General features: G+C 50.8%; 1 protein-coding gene across 1 annotated transcript in view; it reads right to left on the bottom strand.

Moving 5' to 3' along the window:
• The window catches only part of LTBP2 (latent transforming growth factor beta binding protein 2), a 148136-nt gene that overhangs the window by 21536 nt on the left and 108341 nt on the right, over nucleotides 1–18259 (bottom strand). Inside the window, 11 exon segments of the mRNA XM_006884680.1 lie at nucleotides 1070–1189; nucleotides 5489–5617; nucleotides 6308–6436; nucleotides 8504–8607; nucleotides 9342–9351; nucleotides 9457–9496; nucleotides 10743–10762; nucleotides 12097–12312; nucleotides 12529–12693; nucleotides 16397–16519; nucleotides 17295–17369. Coding sequence (XP_006884742.1) covers nucleotides 1070–1189; nucleotides 5489–5617; nucleotides 6308–6436; nucleotides 8504–8607; nucleotides 9342–9351; nucleotides 9457–9496; nucleotides 10743–10762; nucleotides 12097–12312; nucleotides 12529–12693; nucleotides 16397–16519; nucleotides 17295–17369 — 1131 coding nt within the window.

Genomic DNA, 18259 nt, shown 5'->3' with positions numbered 1-18259 from the left:
GGAATGGCAAAGGACACACTGACAAAGGAGATTAATCAGAACTGGCTTTGACAAGCACTGTGGCAATTGGACAATTAAAACAGACATTGGGGGGGAGAAGAAGAACGAACTGGGGAGGAGGGTAGAGGAAACAGTGCAACAATGAAAGAATGAGAACCCAAAATCTCTGTAAATGTTCATTAAAACTAATAAAATAAAATAATAAAAAAAAGAATCAGCCTTTGCTTCTATACTAGTAATAAGAGAAAGGGTACTCTCCTTTCATAAGATATCTGAGGTAATCATGTCTTACCCCTGGAATTAGGCAAGTCCTGGCCAGAGCAACCTGGAAGCTGGGATGAATCTGGGCCTAAGTTGAGGGCAGGGTAACTTTACAGAGCAAATCTTCATCTACCCTCACGTATTCTTGTCTCAACTAGTCTTGGGAGCATGTCCGCAAGGCTTCCTGCAAGCACCTGACACTCCTGCCTGTGCTATAAGGCCAGGTGGCAACACATCAGCTGTCTTTTGGCCAAAGAGCTAAAATCTTAAGGCTTAGGAAAGCCGTAAGGGAAAGATCTGGAGTTTCTTATTCATTCACCAACTTATTCATTCATTCATTCAACAAAGATCTGTTGAGTGCTTATCCTATGCCTGGGCCAGCCAAAGATATGATCCAGCCTTCAAGGCACTCAGAATCTAATAAGCTTTAGCAAGAAGCTCAAAGCTGAAGACCTAGGTGACTCCCAGATAGGCAGACTCTTCCTCTGGCGCTGAGAGCAGCATTTTCAAGGCAAGAGCACAGAGGTGTCTTAGGGCACTTGTTCAGGGCAGGCCTCGTGCAGGTAGAGGATGGTAACTGGGCAGAGGGGATGTGCTCAAAATATCATGGAGGTAAAGTCATCTGTCCCTTGCACAAGATGCTAAAATATCATTAAAGAGACAGGAAAACTCAGGAATTCCCACTTGTACTTAATTCACAGGAATGGCCCCAGCCTTAAGGGACTAAGTTGGGGACAAGCTACAAGGGGATTTAGCGGTGGGCAGTGCATGGAGGGAGACCAGGAGATGCAGCAGGTGGTGGGCTTACCTTGGCAGTGTCCCTTCCTCACCATGATGTAGCCTTGGTCACACTCACAGTGGTAAGAACCCTCAGTATTGGTGCACCGCCCCCTGGTGCACACCTCTGGCTGCTCACACTCGTCTATATCTGTGAACACAAGGGAAAAGTCTCAAGTTGGGGTGATGTACGGAGGAGGTCCCCATGTCTCTTCCTGAGGCCATGCTGAGGCCCAGGCAAGGTGGACATCTATCCTTGCTGTATCTGTGATTGTCAGGAAGGGCCCCATGCCAGGTGTGACACAGTGCTAGGGCTAAACTTCAGCTCCTTCCTCCCAGGGAGGCCCATCTGGCCCTACAACTGTCCTCTCCCCTGGATGTTGGTGCTGGAAAAGTCTCCCAGGACGTCCCCATTCCCAGCACAGAGCCTGAATAAAGCAAATAATATCCCTTTGCTTGTGGATTGTGTTTTCATCTGAGTAATGCTCCCTAGAATTTCAGCGTGTAGCAGAATCACTGGCAGAATGTAGAGAAAGGGCACATGGCGAGTCCTTCAATCAGAGCTACAGGGTGGGTCCAGGAACCAGCATTTTAATAACTCCCCAGGCAATTTGGAAAGAATTGTTCCTTGCTTTGAGAAAACTCTAACCCTGAAGGGACAAAAAAGGAAATCAGGAGACAGAGCCAAGTGTGGAGACTAGAGGAAGAATCCACAAATCAATGGCGCCAAGACAGTCGCCTGATGGATGTGCTAGGGAAACAGAAAACTGAGTTCTTCACGCCGTGTAACGGAGTACTTCATGGAGATGGAAACACAACCGTGAAAGTGGAAGATATAACTGTAAGAGGTGAACATGTAAGCGAATATCAGTGATTTGAGGGTGAGAAGAACTTCTCAAGCAAAGCTTCACCACACACATATAAAAAGGCAAAAATGGGAAATTTCAAAATATGAAAATGAAGGCTTTTTGCTCAAAAAAAAAAAGAAATGTAGATAAGGTTAAGGGGCAGAGGGCAGAATGGGAAAGTTGAAATAACTACGTCAAGACACTGTGACTCTACCATGTTGTTGTTGAGTGCCATCTAGTAAAGTACAACTCCTAGGGACCCTATGAACAAAAAGGCCTGAAGCCTTTCTGTAACTATCACCATTTAGCAAATTCCATAGGGTTTCCAGAGGCATGTTTCCAGAGGAGTGGATACCACTCCTGCTTCCAAGACTATACCATGTATGATGAGGATGGTACAGGATAGGCCAGGGTCATTGTGAGTCTTACTCAATGACATCTAACAACAGTGCCTTTGGGGAGCTCTGGTGGTCAAGTCCTGAGGAGCTGCATTGTTAACCCAAAAGTTAGCAACCATTAGCAACCACTCTGAAGGTTTGAATCCACATTAGTTCTTCAGGAGAAAGCTGGGCAATCTCGTCTCATGCAGCTTACAGCCTCCTGAAAACTCACTGGATGGTAAACTATGTGTCGCTTCTGACTCCCAGACCATGAGCGAGAGCTAGAGGGAGCAAAGTTTCCAGGACGTAATAAAACCCAGTTGCTGTTGAGTCAACTCCCAGTCATGGCCACTCCCCGAGCTTCGGTTTACAAGTGTGCCCCTGAGGTTTGAGTTTTGGCATTAGATTGGCAGGCCTCTCATTCCAGGGCCCTCTGAGTGGACTCAAACTTCCAACCTTTTAGTTAATAACTAAGCATTAACTAAGCATGCACCATCCAATAATGCCAAAACTCAACCCACAACAAAAATCCAAGCCTGTGGACAGTTCCGATTTATCTCCACCTTCACTGGGTCAGAGGCTGTAAATCGTGACCGGAGACTGTGCACTTAATTTCACAGAGCTGCTGATGGTGGGTTCAAACCACTGATCTTTTGTTAATCCTTTTGGGGCTACATGCCACCAAGGCCCCTGCTCCAGTGATCTGGAATATACAAACACTAGCGATCATAGTAGAACTAGTTCTGACCTCGATCCATTTCCAAGGCTATAAATCTTTACCCACCGAGCTGCCCTGTGGATGTGAAACGCCGACCTTTCAGTATGTATTACAAGGAAACACACCAAACATTGGGAAAATGACCAAAGGCTAACAATTTACAGAGGAGGAAACCAACAGGCTAACATAGGAAGAAGAGGCACTCACCTGCACAATGCGGTCACTTTCTGAGACTGACGGGATTTAGTAAGCAGGTATGATATCTCCTACTGAAGCCACCTCAGCTGACCTCGATTCCCCTGACCCCTCAGCAAGCTGTTAGAGCTGGCCAGACATCAGCAGTGGAGACATGGTTCTGCACAGTACAGGGCTAGTACAGGCCACGCCCTGCGTCGGCCCAGCCAACCACGCCCGGAGAAGCCCCTACCTACCCCGCTAGCCTAGCCCCACCCCTCACCTCAGCTCCTCCCCTTGTTTCTCCAGCTCCACCCCTCACTTCAGCTCCACCCCTTGCTCCCCTGGCTCCTTCCCTTGCTGCCCTGGCTCCTCCACCTGCTTCTCCCCACCCCTCCCTTCAGCTCCTCCCCTTGCTTCTCCAGCCCCACCCCTTAGTCTGGCCCCTCCCCTCGGGCACATGGCTCCTCCCCTCGCTCACCTGGCTCTTCCCCTTCATTTCCCCGCCCCTCTCCTTTACCCAGCCCTTTTCCCTTGACCCAGTCCCACCTCTGGGGGTGGTGGGGGGTGGTGACGAAGGTCTCAGCTCCTGCCACTTCCCTCATGTGCCCATGAGGCAGTCATATCAACTTTTATGACCACTAGAGAATGGTAGGAATAGTTCCTTTACTCGGAATACCTTCTGCACCCTCCATACTTATTCTTGTCCTCATGGCCTGGCCAACAGCTTGCTTTAAGGGAGTATGTCACTGGAAACAAAACAAAGTGTGGAAACGGAATGATCGTGCTATTCCCAGCTCTGCCATGACCAGATATGAGATCCCTGAGTGTTTCAGGTCGCCTGTCAGAGCCTATCAAATGCCTGCTATTCTCAGGAGGATCCAGTTGGGTTATGACTCCTATGGTATTGCTTGGAAAGCGTGCAATGTATATTGTTGGTAGATCCATTGCTGGGAAACCGCATAGAGTGTTCTGTATGGCAGTATAAATGTTGTTAGGTGTCATTGAGTGGACCACTCACAGTGATCCTGTGGACAACAGATCTAAACCTTGTTCTATCCTGTACCATCCTTCTGGTCTCTAATAAGCCCAAGTCCATTACTACAGTCACTGTGTCAGTCCATCTTGTTAGGGTCACCTCTGTTTCTATGACCTTCCACTTTTCCCAGCATGTTGTCCTTTTCCAACCACTGGCCCCTCTTAACAGCATGCCCAAGGTATGTGAGGCAACGCTTCATCATCTTTGCCTCTCAGGAGCACCCTGGCCATACTTCCTCCAAGATAAACATAACAGGTTTGATTGGGAAGCTGTCCAGTGGTATCACTCACTCACTGCCTGTGAGTCAGCACCAACTCATAAACGACCCTCCAGCAGGTTTTCAGGAGGCTGTGAACTGCACGGAGTGGATGGCTTCTCTTTCTCCTGCAGAGCCACTGGTGAATTCCAATCACCAGAGAGGTGTCCCATTTGGATTAGCAGCATGACTTCCTGCAGGCTTCACCACCAGACCTCCCTAGTGGCATCACTGTTGCTGTCGTCAGGTACCTTCAAGTCAGAACCAACTCCCAGCCGAGCCTGGGGCGGGTTTTCAGAGGCAGTAAATCACACGGGAAGAGACTGCCCTGCCTTTCTCCCATGGAGCAGCTGGTGAATTCAAACTGCATGCCTTGGCCTGGCAGCACACCGGCCGGTTCCGACAGGATGGTACACAACAACAAACCACCAGAGTTCCAGCGGCATCACTGAGGGGTGCACTTGGCACTCCCTGACATTATCAGAAAGGGTGACACCAATATGGCCCTGGAGTCATGGCCCTGGAGACTTCTGTGATGACTGCAGGGAGCATCACTCCGGTTGATGTCACCTGTCATTCAGTACAGTCGCTGTGAGCTCCCCTCCCATGCTCCTTGAATGGGGTTCTCATGGGGTATCCTCTTTCTCCAAAATGAAAGCAGCATTGTGCTACTCGAAGTTCAGGGACCTGCCTTTGGCCTCCATCTCCAGCCATGCCCTTGACCTTGTGGCACTCTTGGCACCAGCCACAGCCCTGAGTCCTCTGTGAGCCTCAGGCAAATCCTAATTCCCCTCTGGCCTGTTCCCCTGCACTGGGGCTGGGTGTGGTAGATGCCTACGTCCCCTTCACCTTACCTTGATGGCCAGTGGCCATTTCAGCCCTCGGCCTGGGGGAGAAGGCCCTCCCCCCAGACTGCACCGCGGGCTCCTGGATGAGGAGTGATGGCCTTCCATTTCCTCGACTGGACCACTCAATGAGATGTCCCAAGAAGACTCATTCTCCTGGCTAACTCAGGGTGAGGCTGGTGGGGCCTACCTTGGCACTCCTGCATGGTCCCTGAGGTGGTCAGCACATAGCCACGGTAGCAAAAACAGGAGTAGGAGCCCACGCTGTTGACACAAAGCCCTTTTCCTGCACAGGCGTCCCTCGAACACTCGTTGTCATCTGAGCCAGAGGGAAGGAGACATATCAGAAAGGACTACTGTGCCTTTCTTTGGGCACCTACTGGCAACCTTCCCACACCAGAGGACTGGGTGAAGGCTATGTTGTGGGGCATGGAGGGGTGAGGGGGCAGAAGAGGCCCAGGAGAGGAAGGTCTCTAAGACCGAGAGCCTTGAAGGTGGCCCATCAGGTCTATACAGCGTGACCCCCAATTCTGACCTCTGAGCCCTTTCCCCGTGGCCCTGCAGTGATCTCTTTTCTCTTCTGGAACTACAGCAGATTTATATTAGATCTCCCTTATATAAGAATATTGGGTTTTGGAGGTTTGAGTCACATCTGAAGATTTATTTTTGCCCTAAACTTCTTCTCTCAGAGATCTGAGGAGCCACTTGTAGCTAGAGCCAACCTTGGTCCTTTCTGCAGGCAGCAAGATGGCCAGTCTGAGGGGTTGGTTGATCTCAGAGCTCTGGGGTGGGCTTCTACTCTCTTGGCATCTGGAGTCTCACCAGATAGAGCTGCAGTCATGGGCCTTTTCCTGAAGGTGCTGGTTAGCTTTGTCCAGGGGGACCACCTGGTTTAGGATCCTTCCTAAACCCTGCCACTCATGCTTCCCTGGGAGGTTCTGTTGCCTTGACTGTTGACTCAGTCTCCACCCTGCTCCCACCAAGGAAGCCAGGACACCAGGGCGGGTACCTGTACAGTAGGCCTGGCTGGAGTGGAGCCGGTAACCAGGGCTACAGACACAACTGTATCCATCTGGGAGGTTCACGCAAGTTCCAGGCCCACAGATGTTAGTGGCTCCTGCAGCACAGTTATCGATGTCTGTGGGAGATAAGGGAGCAGTTGGGGTGGGTAGAGTGAGCAAAGGCAGGGAGGAGGGAGAAGAGAGTACAGGGGCAGGGCTGAAAGATCCTGGAGGACCAACAGAAGTCCCACCGTACCGTTAGCCAGGCTCTTCCGTGTCCACACACAGCAGGGCTTGTCTAAGACCCCACTGGATCATCTCTCCCCAGGGACCCTGAGCCCAAGCAGGATTGAACCACATTAACAACACATCCTCCTGCCCTAGGCCCAGCAGAGCTCAGGAACTTACACTGCCCCACAAAGCCCAGCTTGACTGCATCCAGAATCCAGGAACTGATTCTACCGCAGTGCCCAGTGTTACCCCCTCCCTGCATCTCCTAGAGCGGCAGACAGATCTAACGAGTAGGATGCCTCGGGAGACTGCCAGGGGAAAGGGAGAGGTGGGTCAGAGTCCAAAAAGGAAAGGCATTGAATGCCACACTGAGACGGACTTGTAAGCAAGGTGTGGGAGTGGTCAGAACTGTCTCAGAAAGGCCTCTCAGGATGGAGGATGGACTGAGATGGGGAGACTCAGGGAGCGGGGAGGTCCAAGAAACCTGTTGGAATAATTTAAAGGAGGGCTGCCTTGGACCTCTGGCCGTGAAACATGAGAGGCAGGCGCTGAATTGAGAAGCATTTTGGAGGCAGCCTCGACAGGACGGAGGGCTGAGCTGGGAGAGGGCAGAGAATCTCTCAGAGATTTTCTGTTCTGAATTGTGTTCCCAACAGCAGAGAAATTCTGGCACTGAACATTAGCAACAGCTGAATGAGCAAATGAATGGATGAAGGACGCTGTCAGTCTGTGTGTCTGCTGAGGTCTAAGCCTGAGGCCTACATACCTAGGGATCTCCCCTGGAAATGACTGGCAAAGTGACCTGTGTTGGTACACAGCCATATTTGCTAAATTGAACTGAACGGAATATGCCCGTTTATAAGTCTACCTTGTTCCCTGGCCTGGTTCCAAGCTTGTTTTAGTCAGGGAGCTGATGAGGACCCTGTGGCTAGGTGTGAGGTTGACTGAGTCAGAAAGAATGGGATTAGACAAAAGGCTGCCTGCAGTGATGGTAGCCGGGGCGGGGAGATGATTCTTGTCCTGTGACTACCTGAGAGTGACTGTTGAGCTTGAACCCTGTGCTTTGCCACCCACACTCTTGCGCTTGTCTTCAGGCCCATTTTTCCTGTCTGAGACTCAGTAGGCACCAGCTAAGGCGCTTGGTCCAGCACATCTTGCTTCCTGATTAGAGAAGGGAAGGGGCCACTCTCTGGAGCAGCGTGCTGAGCCCACGGGAGAGAGGGGCCGAGGCCAGGGAGAGGCACCTTGTCTCAGGCCCAGGAAAGCCACACCACCCACCCCAGAATAGCTGCGCAAACTCCAGGGCCTCTGCCTTTGCTGGATGAAACACAGAAAATACCCTAGGCTGGCCTGGGCTTTCAGACCTCTCTGGGAGCTTAAGAGATCAGCGAGTCCCTGGAGAGAGCATGCACAAGAGTGCCCACATGATCAAATGTGACACACAGAAGCACGTGACACAACTTGGCCTGCCTCTTTTGAACCAAATCCCGAAACAGTGAGCCTTGAGGGCACATTCCAGAGCAAGGTAGAGTTGCCAGACATCTCCCGATCCCACCGGGCACTCCAGCCACCAGAGAGGGAGAATGCAGGCTGTCAGATGGCTGAACAATCTTGAAAAACAACTTTGCAAGTCAGCCCTCCTGTTGGCAGGAGGCCACCCACTGCCAGAGCACCCAGCTGACTCCGAGGCCCACTTTACAAGCTCCTTCCTTGAAAGGCTCTTGGGGCGGAGTGGGAGGGGGGTGCTTCTGGAATAAGACCCTCCCTACAGAATCCCTTCTTCCTGTCCTCCTGGTCTTGACCAGTTTCTGAATTCCTGTTTGCACTTGTGTTCTTTGTTAAGACCTGGGGAACCTCAGCCTGGGCTGGAGTTCACTGGAGAATTCTACTCATGCTGTGCTCTGGAGTTGGCTCTGGTGGCAAGACCGTGAAGGACAGGCTGCAAGAGCCTCCAGGGAGCTGGGTGCAGGTACCTGGGGGGCCCAGGGTGGCCAGGACGTTGGTCGGGGAGGGCACTTGCTCGTCTTCCCAGGTCTCAGCAATTGCCTGTCTGGGTGGTGGTGGCGTCAGTCTTCCACTGGCATCTGCAGAGGGAAGAGGGGACAGCTGTCCCTTTAAGCATACCTTTCCCTTCTCCCTTCTGTTCAGACTCCCAAGAACCAGTCCCAGGCGGCCCACGTGCCTTCTGGTCTCCTGACACTAGACCGGCTCACATATGGAGTAAGAGAATCTGATACTCCACAGGCCTCTGAGTCATAATCCAGTCTCATCTCCCCTTTCATCAGTGAGGAGACTGAGGCCCACAGAAATGGCAGCTTGTCCAAGACCAGTCAGCGTGCTAGAAACAGAAGCCCAGGTCTTCTGATTCCCACCTCAGCATCTCTTCCCTTCTGTTTGCAAAGCACTGAACAATTTTGTGCTACAAACATTGCCAGTTTATTTACTCAAAGGGGCAGCAGGGCAGGTACACGAGGGCCCATATAACAGAGAGAGGACCTGACGCTCAGCTCTCTGAGTCTGTGTTGATGACAGTGAAGCTGCTCTGCAGAGCCTTGACAGCTTCCCAGAGGTAGGACAGGGCCACCAAGAAAGAGTTCAGGCATCCAGCCACTCCCCTGCTCCAGGTATTACTTCCTCTTTGATCTGATTAATGTGCTGAGCAATCACACGGCATTCAGAAAACAGTGTGGTGACTATTGCACAGCACTGTGATGCCTCTCGTTCAGGGCACCTTAGCACAGGAGCTCCAGAAAAAGCATCACTCATGAGCTCATCTGGTTTGAACCTTAAAAACTGGCCCACCCCAGGGGCAGGAGGCCTCCTATCAGCCTGTCAGTTCATGTATAGTGTGACATCATCCGCAGATTAAGGTCTCTGCTTCCAGCCCTGCTCTTGTCTCTGAGAACCTCCAGGAAGAAGGACTCACCTGGGACCCTGATGGGTGTGTGGGTGACATCGGTCGTGACCTGCACAGAAACAGGAGCGGGTCAGTCTTGGCTCCTCTGTCACTCGCACATGCACTTCCTCCCACCATGCTCACCCTACCTCTAGGAGTTCTGTCTAACTCACTCTTTCATTTCCCTTCACTCCATACGCTGATGAATGCTTACTGTGTGCCAGGAATTCCACTAGACTTTGTATCACTGACTTATTTATCTTCTCAACCATCCCATGAGGCAGGACGCATGACAGTGACACGCTCTGCGGCTGTTGTAATGATTAAATGACTGATGCATGCGATGTGCCAGTGCGGGCCCAGCACACAATGCAGGATCCACATATGTGGGTCCGATGCTAAGGCCCTCGCATCTCAGATGAAGCCTCAGAAGCTGCAGAGATTAACAAGACTCCCGGGGATCAAAGAGCCAGCGTGGTGAAGCGCTGCACCTGGGGTCCCTCACTGTAGCCCAGGGACAGAGGCAGAGCAGCTGGCAGTGCCGAAGTGGGAGGAGAAGAATGAGACAAAGACAATGAGAGACTGGAGCCAGCTGGAGTCTGCGAGGCTGCGGGGTTAAGAGCTTTGGGCAGAAAGGAAAACGACGGGGAGCCCCAGGGACAAAATAAGCCTCCTGGAGAAACAGTATCATAGACAGTCACACCGGCAGGCTGGAGAAGTGGGAGAGGGCGGATGAGCAGACCATCAGGGGGAAAAAAAGATTCACTCTTCTGGAATGTTCTAGGACACTTAGTGTTTTATTGGTGAATCCTGGACACAAGGAAGAGGGCAGAGCCGCTTTCTCAGTGAAGTGGTTTAAAGGCTACTCACAGCTGTCCCTCTATATGGGAGGGCCCACCAGCCCCTCAGAGAGGAAATCTTGAGATTTAAGCAAAACAGGATCAAAAGTGCCGAGTCCAGAATGAAACTAAAGCACATGTGCAGTGCTAAAGGTTTGCAGTGGCCACTGGCACTGACTGTGCACTGTAACCCTAACCCTTCAGAGGAGGGAACACAGGCCATTCCAGTTGAGAACACAGGTGGAGTCACTGGCACAGCGTTTGCCTCCACACACAAGAACAGGTGCTATTGTTCCTTCAGGGCAAAACTAGGTCTTTGGTTCAGTACTCCAGCTTGGTCATTTCCCCGAGTAACATCCTGTATTTGCCTCATCCACTCCCTCTCTCCCTCAGAAAAGCCTGCCTTTTGGTCTCAATAGTACCAGGTCCCCGCTCACTACACCCCCAGCCCAGCCCCTCATGAGAGACCTCACTCACCTGGTTCACCTGAGAGTCACCTGTGGAGGGAAAGGTGAGAACATGAGCTCTGGAAGGAGAGTCTTGCTACCCTCCCTGGGGCTGGGCTGACTCAGAGACCACCCTGTGACCTTGTCCTGACAGGACCAGCGATGGGGAAAACTTGGATTTTCTTACCAATCTACATGCCCGCTTCTCAATATCCCACACTGCTGAAACTTGTCATCACAGACTCCCAGAATCCCCAGGTCTTGAGGGCTAAGGCCTCTCCATGGCTTTAAGGCTTTTCAATGACAGGTGTCCCCGACACACCTGGCACCGGTCCACTCCATTGGTCCTAGCTATAATCTATCCCCTCACATGGCGACCTCCTCTCTCTCATCTCTGCCCCACTGACAACCATTGTCCTGGGCTGTAGGCCTGGGGAAACTGTTCTAGGAAGAGAGGATTGTCAGTGTTCAGATCCCATGATGGCTGGGGCTCTGTCTTGCCTTACCTGTCGGCCTGCTCTCGCTTCCTGGAGCAGATGCTCAGGATCTCCTAGGTTACTGGTCCTAACACAGGCCATCTGAATATCTAGCTGTCTGAATGCCAGAGCTACCGTAACCCAAGTGTGCCTTTCTGTGTGTTTCTAAGGCAAGGAGCCCCAGGCCAGGCTCTTTCCAACTCCATCCATGCCTGCTGGATCGAAGGCAGCTGAGCTGGAGCTGAGGCAAAAGGAGATCTAAAGCATGCAGTCTCCCCCATGCCCCCTTGCCAGTCCTCAAGGCCTTGCAGTAGGTTACAGCCTCCTTAAGCTGGAGCAGGGGTGGTCAGCTGGGCTGGTGATCTCTTCCACCTCCAGGAGAAACTCCCTGGGATGTGGGCACCTCTTGAGCCCATGTAGGGGAGGAGGAGGTAGACCTCTTCCCAGCAGCCCGGCCGTGGACAAGGTTCCCAGGGCTGGTGCTGCTGCTCCAAGCTGCCTTTCCTAACATCTCAGCTAACCCAGCATGCACACTCAGGATAAAGACTCAGAAGCTCTCTGAGGTGCTCCAGCCTTTTTATGTGCCATTGAGTTGGAACCGGCCCATAGCTGACTCTCCAGTGGGTTTTCGGAGGCAGTAAATCGCATAAGAAGTGACTGCCCCTCCTTCTGCAGAGCAGCTGTTGGAGTTGAATTGCATGCTTTGGGATTAGAGTGCAGCTAGCTTCTTATCACTAGAGCACCAGAGCTTCCTTCTTCAGCCTTCTTGCTGTTGTTGGTAGGTGCCATTGCACAACTCATAGCAACCCTGTGAACAACAGAACTGAACCCTGACCTGCCTTATGCCATTTTCACTCAGGGGAAAGAAGAATCTCTTAGGTATCCGTCCTCCCCAGCCCAGCGCAGTACCCTTGTCAGGGATAGTTTCAGGCTCAAGCCAGGTGGCAGTGGCCGCTCGGAGTGGCTGTCTCTCGGCTGGCCAGGGTAGGGTCCCGTTGCTCTCTGGCCCTTGCTCCCGGGAGGGCCTGCCTAGTTCCTCCTTCTCGGCTTTCCGCATGGACAGGCGGATGTCCGAGCTTGAGTAGGTGTAGCCATGGCCTGCTGGGCAGATTTCCCGGAAGGCCTCTGCAAGATCAACAGCCAGAGGAGAAGCTGAGGGCTGCCATTCTGGAAGGAAACCAAACCCTCCCACCCTCTCTGAGGACAGAGGAAGGAGTGAGACCCAGGCTGGGACGAGAGGTTGAGCAGGGAGAAAATAGTGGGGTTGAGAGAGGCTCCCTCAGGACAGAGAAAATGGCCACCAGCTTTGGTGTCCAGAGCTGGAAGGAGGCAGAGAGTTACCTGTGCCAGGCAGGGGACACTTCTCACACTTAGTGCCCCATGCTTTGCCCACACGGCTGCAGCAGCATATCTGTTTGGTGATCCGCTGGGCCAAAGGCAAGGTGCAGGTTCGAGGCCCCAGTGACCGGTAGCATAGTCCCTGCTGCATGGAGATGGCCTTGTCCGCTACAAGACACAGCAGGTGGAATGGGCAGATGGCCAGCGGGAGGGTAGGCACAAACTGGCCATGCTGTGGATGGAGCTGTGGCCACGTGCACCTTGGCACTGGCCACACCTACTCTTCACCCTGCACGTTTGGGACCCTGAGAAAGCTCACAGGAATCATAGAGGAAGAGCCGCAAAGGGGAGACCTGAACCCTCTCCTGCTGGCCTTGTTTGATAAGACCCCTGAAACTGGGAGCAGAAAATGGGGGTGTGATTGTTTATCTCCAGGTCCTGGGTTCATACTCAAAACTCACACTCATCACCTTGGCATCATAACTGGTTCATAGCTGACCCTCCGCTGGGTTTCGGAAGCTGTAAATCACATGGGGGGAGATTGCCTGCTTTTCTCCTGAGTTGCTGCTGATGGACTTGAACGTGGCCTTTGGGTTAGCAGCTCAACTAGAGTGCCCCTGCTAAGCTCAAAGGCAGTTACCAAATGCCCATTGTGTGTCTGGAAAGGAGAGAGGAGCTATGTGTGCTGAGGGCCATACAGTCTCCCTGGGGACAAGAGACAAGGAGAGAGCCAAAGAGAACTGAAGGGGTTTTTGAGAACAGGAGCCTGTTTTGTCATCTCTGTAACCGAGGTCCTTTCCTCAGTGAATAGTGTGTGCACATGCTCTGTGAATGCTTGTGGAATCAGTACAAGGATGGTGAAATCAATAAACCAATGAAAAATTGGATCAATAAATAAAAATCTGTGAGTCACAGTGAGCTTGAGCTATGCAGGCTTAGATAATAATAATGATACAGTCACCTCTGTCCCTTTTCTTATATTTGAAGAGTAAAGAGAAAGAACATTCTCTTGTAAATTATCTCAAGAATATACAAGTGGCTAGACCATACTGGAAGAACCTGGATCCCTACAGGTCTGGCTAGACTTTGTGGAAATGAGAGGCAGGGTGAAGAGGACATCTACCAAAGATAAGGAACTGACCAAATTAAAATTCCAGTCCCTAATCCACCAGAAGCTACCTGACCGCAATGAATCTCAGTTTCTTTTGTGTAAAATGAGGATAATGGTGATAATTTCATGGAGAGTAGAAAACTGTTTCCTCCCACCCAGCATCTCTGCCCTTATATTCTAACAAGAGCATCCTGGTTTTCTCATGACAACCCCCTCCCCTAATCTCCTTTCTTGGAGTCAGGAGCTGACCAGATTTTCTAGTTTTAGGAGTGTAGTCCACGCCTCTGGTCACAGGGATCGGGTCAGGAACAGGTACATGGTCAAGTTGGCCCAATGATAATTCTCACCTTTAGAACTTTTCTGAACTATTAGAATGTAGGTGCTCTTTCTTGGGGTGGGTGTGGGGGGATTGTATACCAATGAAAGAATTTTTTTTTAAAAAAAGAAGAAAGTAGGTGCTCTTTCTCAAATAAAGTTCAGAAGCTAATATGATGTAGACCTAGGACTGTGACACTGGCCAGACGAAACAGAACAGGAAATATGGTAAAAATATACCATGGATTCCTACCTCCAACCAGGCTCGAAGCCTCAGCTTCCCCTGGTGTTTCTAGAGGTACTTTTTGCTGAAAATAGTTTGAGTTGGGTTTCTGTTTCTTGTATATCAAAGACTAAGAACATCTTCACAGTGTTCTCACAGAGATTAAATAAAGTGATATATGGGATGGTGGTGGTATTATGTTCCACTGATCCAGAACGATTTATAGCTGATTCGCCAGTGATTTTTCAGTCGCAGTAAATTATGTAGAGGATTTTGCATCTCTCTCTCACAGATGGATTAAAACTATGTGTCTTTGTGTTGGCAGCACAACTCCTTATCCCCAGGCCACCAGAACTTCCTGATTATGTGATTGTTGTGCCATCAAGTCAGGACCAAATCATAGCTGACCCTCCAGCAGGTTTTCAGAGACAATAAATCACACAAAAATTGTCTGCTCTTCTTTTGGCAGATTCGGACCACGTGCCTTTGGGTTGATAGAACAATTCCTTACCACCTAGCCACCACACTGCCCTGGTGTATGTTAGAGTGCCTTATAGAAGTATCTTGTACTTCCTGGTTATCATTCAGTCCACAAGCCCTGTAGCTCTAGGCATGACCTCTGTCTCCAGCAGCTATTTCCTTGGGACACTCTAGAAAGGGCTCATTAAGTTCCTGTGAGCCTCAGGGTCAAGATGACCCAGTAAAGAACCTCCCCATACACTGCTGTACAGGCTGTGGTTGGGGGATGGAGGGCAAAGTCCAGAAACAAAGGGGAAAGAAATCACAATGTCTGGAAGGAGTGACGGGTGTGAGGGGCAGAAAACACAGAGCGCTCAAAGGCCACCCCTATTTCCCAAAAGTATCCAAAATAAGGTCTCATTCTGGGACTAATATGAAAAGTCACAGCAGATGTTAAACAACATGCTGGCCTGAAAAAAAGAATTCTAAATGAGATGGGAAGGTCCCTGGGCAGCAGGGACTGTTTGGGTTTGGTGACTGATTGAGAGGTTGGTGGTTCGAATCTACGCAGGGGCACTACAGAAGAAAGGCCTGGGGATCTGCTTTTCTTAAAGATTAAGGCCAAGAGAACTCTGTGGAGCAGTTCTGCTGTGTAGCACTCAGGGTCGCCATGGGTCAGAATTGGCTCGAGGACAGTGGGCTTGCCCTTACTTTGGTTCACGTGCAATGAGGGAGAAGGAAGCATGCCACATCCCCAAAGTCGGTCTGCTGACTCCACCTCCAGGAAGGCCTCCTGAGACTACATTCTTCCTATTTCCTGCCTCCCAGGCAGCTGCCTCCTCCAGAGGCTTCCTGCCTCCAGCAGACAGGGGTGCAGCCCCATCTCCTTCTTCACATGGACACGCTCTCCAACCCTACAGCCTTGGCCATCTCTGACACCTTTCCAGATGCAGTGCTTGGCAATTTGCATACAGATTTGTCTAGCCACAAGGGGCAGTGCTGAGTTGTGGGAATGGCCTGTTCTCGCCCTTGGCAGCCTGTGCTTCCCAGGGGCCAGAAGAGACTGGTTTTATTCTGCTCTGGTCAGGAAAGCCCCATCTGGGCACAGTGTCAGGTCTGCATTTAAGGAGGAGGCTCCAGAGTGGGTCTCTCCCAGCTGAAAGCACAGAGGTCACTGTGAGCAGGGCTGTCTGGTGAGCACGCATCACATACACAGACATACTGCTACCCTTGCAGCCGGAAAGGGCAACGCCTGACATGTGTGGGCTCCTGGACACAGACTCACCCAGAATCACAAGAGGCCCTGGGACTATAGGAAGGCCCAGGTCAGGGCAGCCATACCATGGCCCTTTAAGAGAGATCAGCAATCAGTTGACCAGACAGCTAAACTCAGGACAGAAGAGACAGCAACATCTCAGCCAGATGTGTGGCAGAGGCAACAGACATCCCAAAAATAAACAGGACAGCAAATGGGACAGCAAGGATTTAGGAGAAGAAATATCCCAAAACAAAGAGGAAATATGACTTCCAAACTGCAAAGCAGTTGAAGAAAAGTGAAGTATGAAAAAGCAGAACAACAGCCATGTCCAGCAAGAGGGGCAGATTAGTCTGTGTATGCAGGGCCCAGCTCCAGGCTGAGGAGCAGACACAGGCCCTGGGAAGGGGGTGATGGGGTCTGGGGCCTGGCCTGCAGGCTCTGAGGGTCCAACCCGGCCTCTCTACAGTGAGGCACACTTCCCCCCACTCCCACCCCCAGCACTCACACACACAGCGGCTCCGCGATGGATCCAGCATGAGGCCTGGTCTACAGGTGCAGAGGTAGCTGCCCTTGGTGTTCACACACTCCGAGTCCTTGCAGAGGCCCAGAATCAAGCACTCGTTGATATCTGCAGAGAGGAGAGGGTGAACCAGCACTCACCCCTCAAGGCCCAACAGAGGGAGGGACCAGGGAACAATTCCTTTCTCCAAATAAAACCACAGTAAAATAGGTGCCATTTATTAAGTGGGAGCACCTCCCTCTGTACCTCAGTGTCCCCATCTGTAAGATGGGGATAATGATAATTGTTAGGTCCCAGGTAGAGTTGTTACATCCTTGCTGTCATGTGCTGTTAAGTCATCAAGGATTCATAGTGACTCTGTGATGTGAACCTGGTCCTATCCTTCACCATCGTCAAGAACTCTACCCATACTTGAGCCCATTGTGACAGTCACTGTCAACCCATCTTGCTGCAAGCTTTTTCTCTCTCTTTCTCTCTTTTTTTTTTTTTTTAAATTGTTTTCTCCTGATCCTCTACCTTTCCCAGCATAATGTATTTTCCCAAGGACTGGCACATCCTTGGAAGGGGCTGGTTGTTCTAGGGATCAAAATTAATAGGAGTCCCCATCAGACATAGCACCATATAGCCCTTGAGAGGCACCTGGCCCACATTCTGGGGAGAAGTGATTGGAGAGGGGAGAGAGGCTGGCCTCAGCTCCCGGCCCTTCCTGGTTCCCTCTATTATTCAAACAAAAACAGTCCTCCACCTTCCTTAGTGGAATCAGTCACTCCTATAATTCCCCCAAGTGGCCCAGTATAGACCACCTAGACAGTTCTTGCTGACCTGCACCATCGTGCCCCCATCGTGATCCTCCCCAGGCCCAGCCCCATACCCCTAGCCATACCTTGGCAGTGAGTGAGGTTCAGTCTCCTGTAGCCGAGTGGACATTCCACCTGGCCATTGACAATCACGGGAGAGGCTGAGGAAGGAAGATATAGACAGGTCTCACTGCAGGGCCTTAATTTCCTCTGCAATCTTCATTGGGAAGTGGGGTACCTTCCAGATGACCAGTTACCCAGCAGCCATGAGCTCTGGACCCTGCACCAGTGCCCTAGACAGCTGTGCTTCCACAGCTGTAATTCCATCCCTTGTTCTCAACACCCTCCTCTCAACCACCTGTCTTCTCATAGAACTTCTTACCAGATTTATACATTGCTATTGTTATTAAATCTGGCTTAACCACTTCCAGCTCATAGGAACCTAACATATGAAAGTTTGGAATGTTCCAGTCCTGTACCATCCTCACAGGCATTGTTATATTTGAGCCCATTATTGCAGTCATTATATAAATATAGGGAGCCCTGGGGCCTTAGTGGTAAGGAGTTGTGCAATTAACCCAAAGGCACATAGTTCAAATCTATCAGCTGCCATGGAAGAAAGATGAGCAATCTCTTCCTGTGCGATTGTTGTTGCTGATTGCTTTTGAGTCGAGCACGACTCATAGCAACCCTATGAATAAAAGACCTGAAGCCTCTCTACAAGTATAGGCATTTATCAAAGTTCACAGAGTTTCCGGAGGCATGTTATTTAGAAATTGGATGCCACTTCTACTTCCTTTGAAAATCTGTTGTAGGATAACTATAAATTGGTTCCAGATAGAGGGTACCTAACAACATATTAGTATAATTGTACAATGTATATACAGTTATATAGAGAGAGCTCTCTTGGCCTAGTGAATAGATAGTTTTGCTACCAAGCCAAAGGAGGGTGATTTTAATCTGCGGCCCTCAGGCCTCGTTTAAATTGGTTTTGGTCAAACATTCTTCTAAATGCTATAGCACTGGTCTGTCCGTTTGCTGTACAGAGGTA

The sequence above is a fragment of the Elephantulus edwardii genome, unplaced genomic scaffold (genome assembly GCF_000299155.1).
Source record: "Elephantulus edwardii isolate Elephantulus edwardi_28Jun2011 unplaced genomic scaffold, EleEdw1.0 scaffold00037, whole genome shotgun sequence".
Classification (NCBI taxonomy): Eukaryota; Metazoa; Chordata; class Mammalia; order Macroscelidea; family Macroscelididae; genus Elephantulus; species Elephantulus edwardii.
Note: the sequence above shows the minus strand (reverse complement) of the source record. Positions and strands in the feature narration are given on the sequence as shown.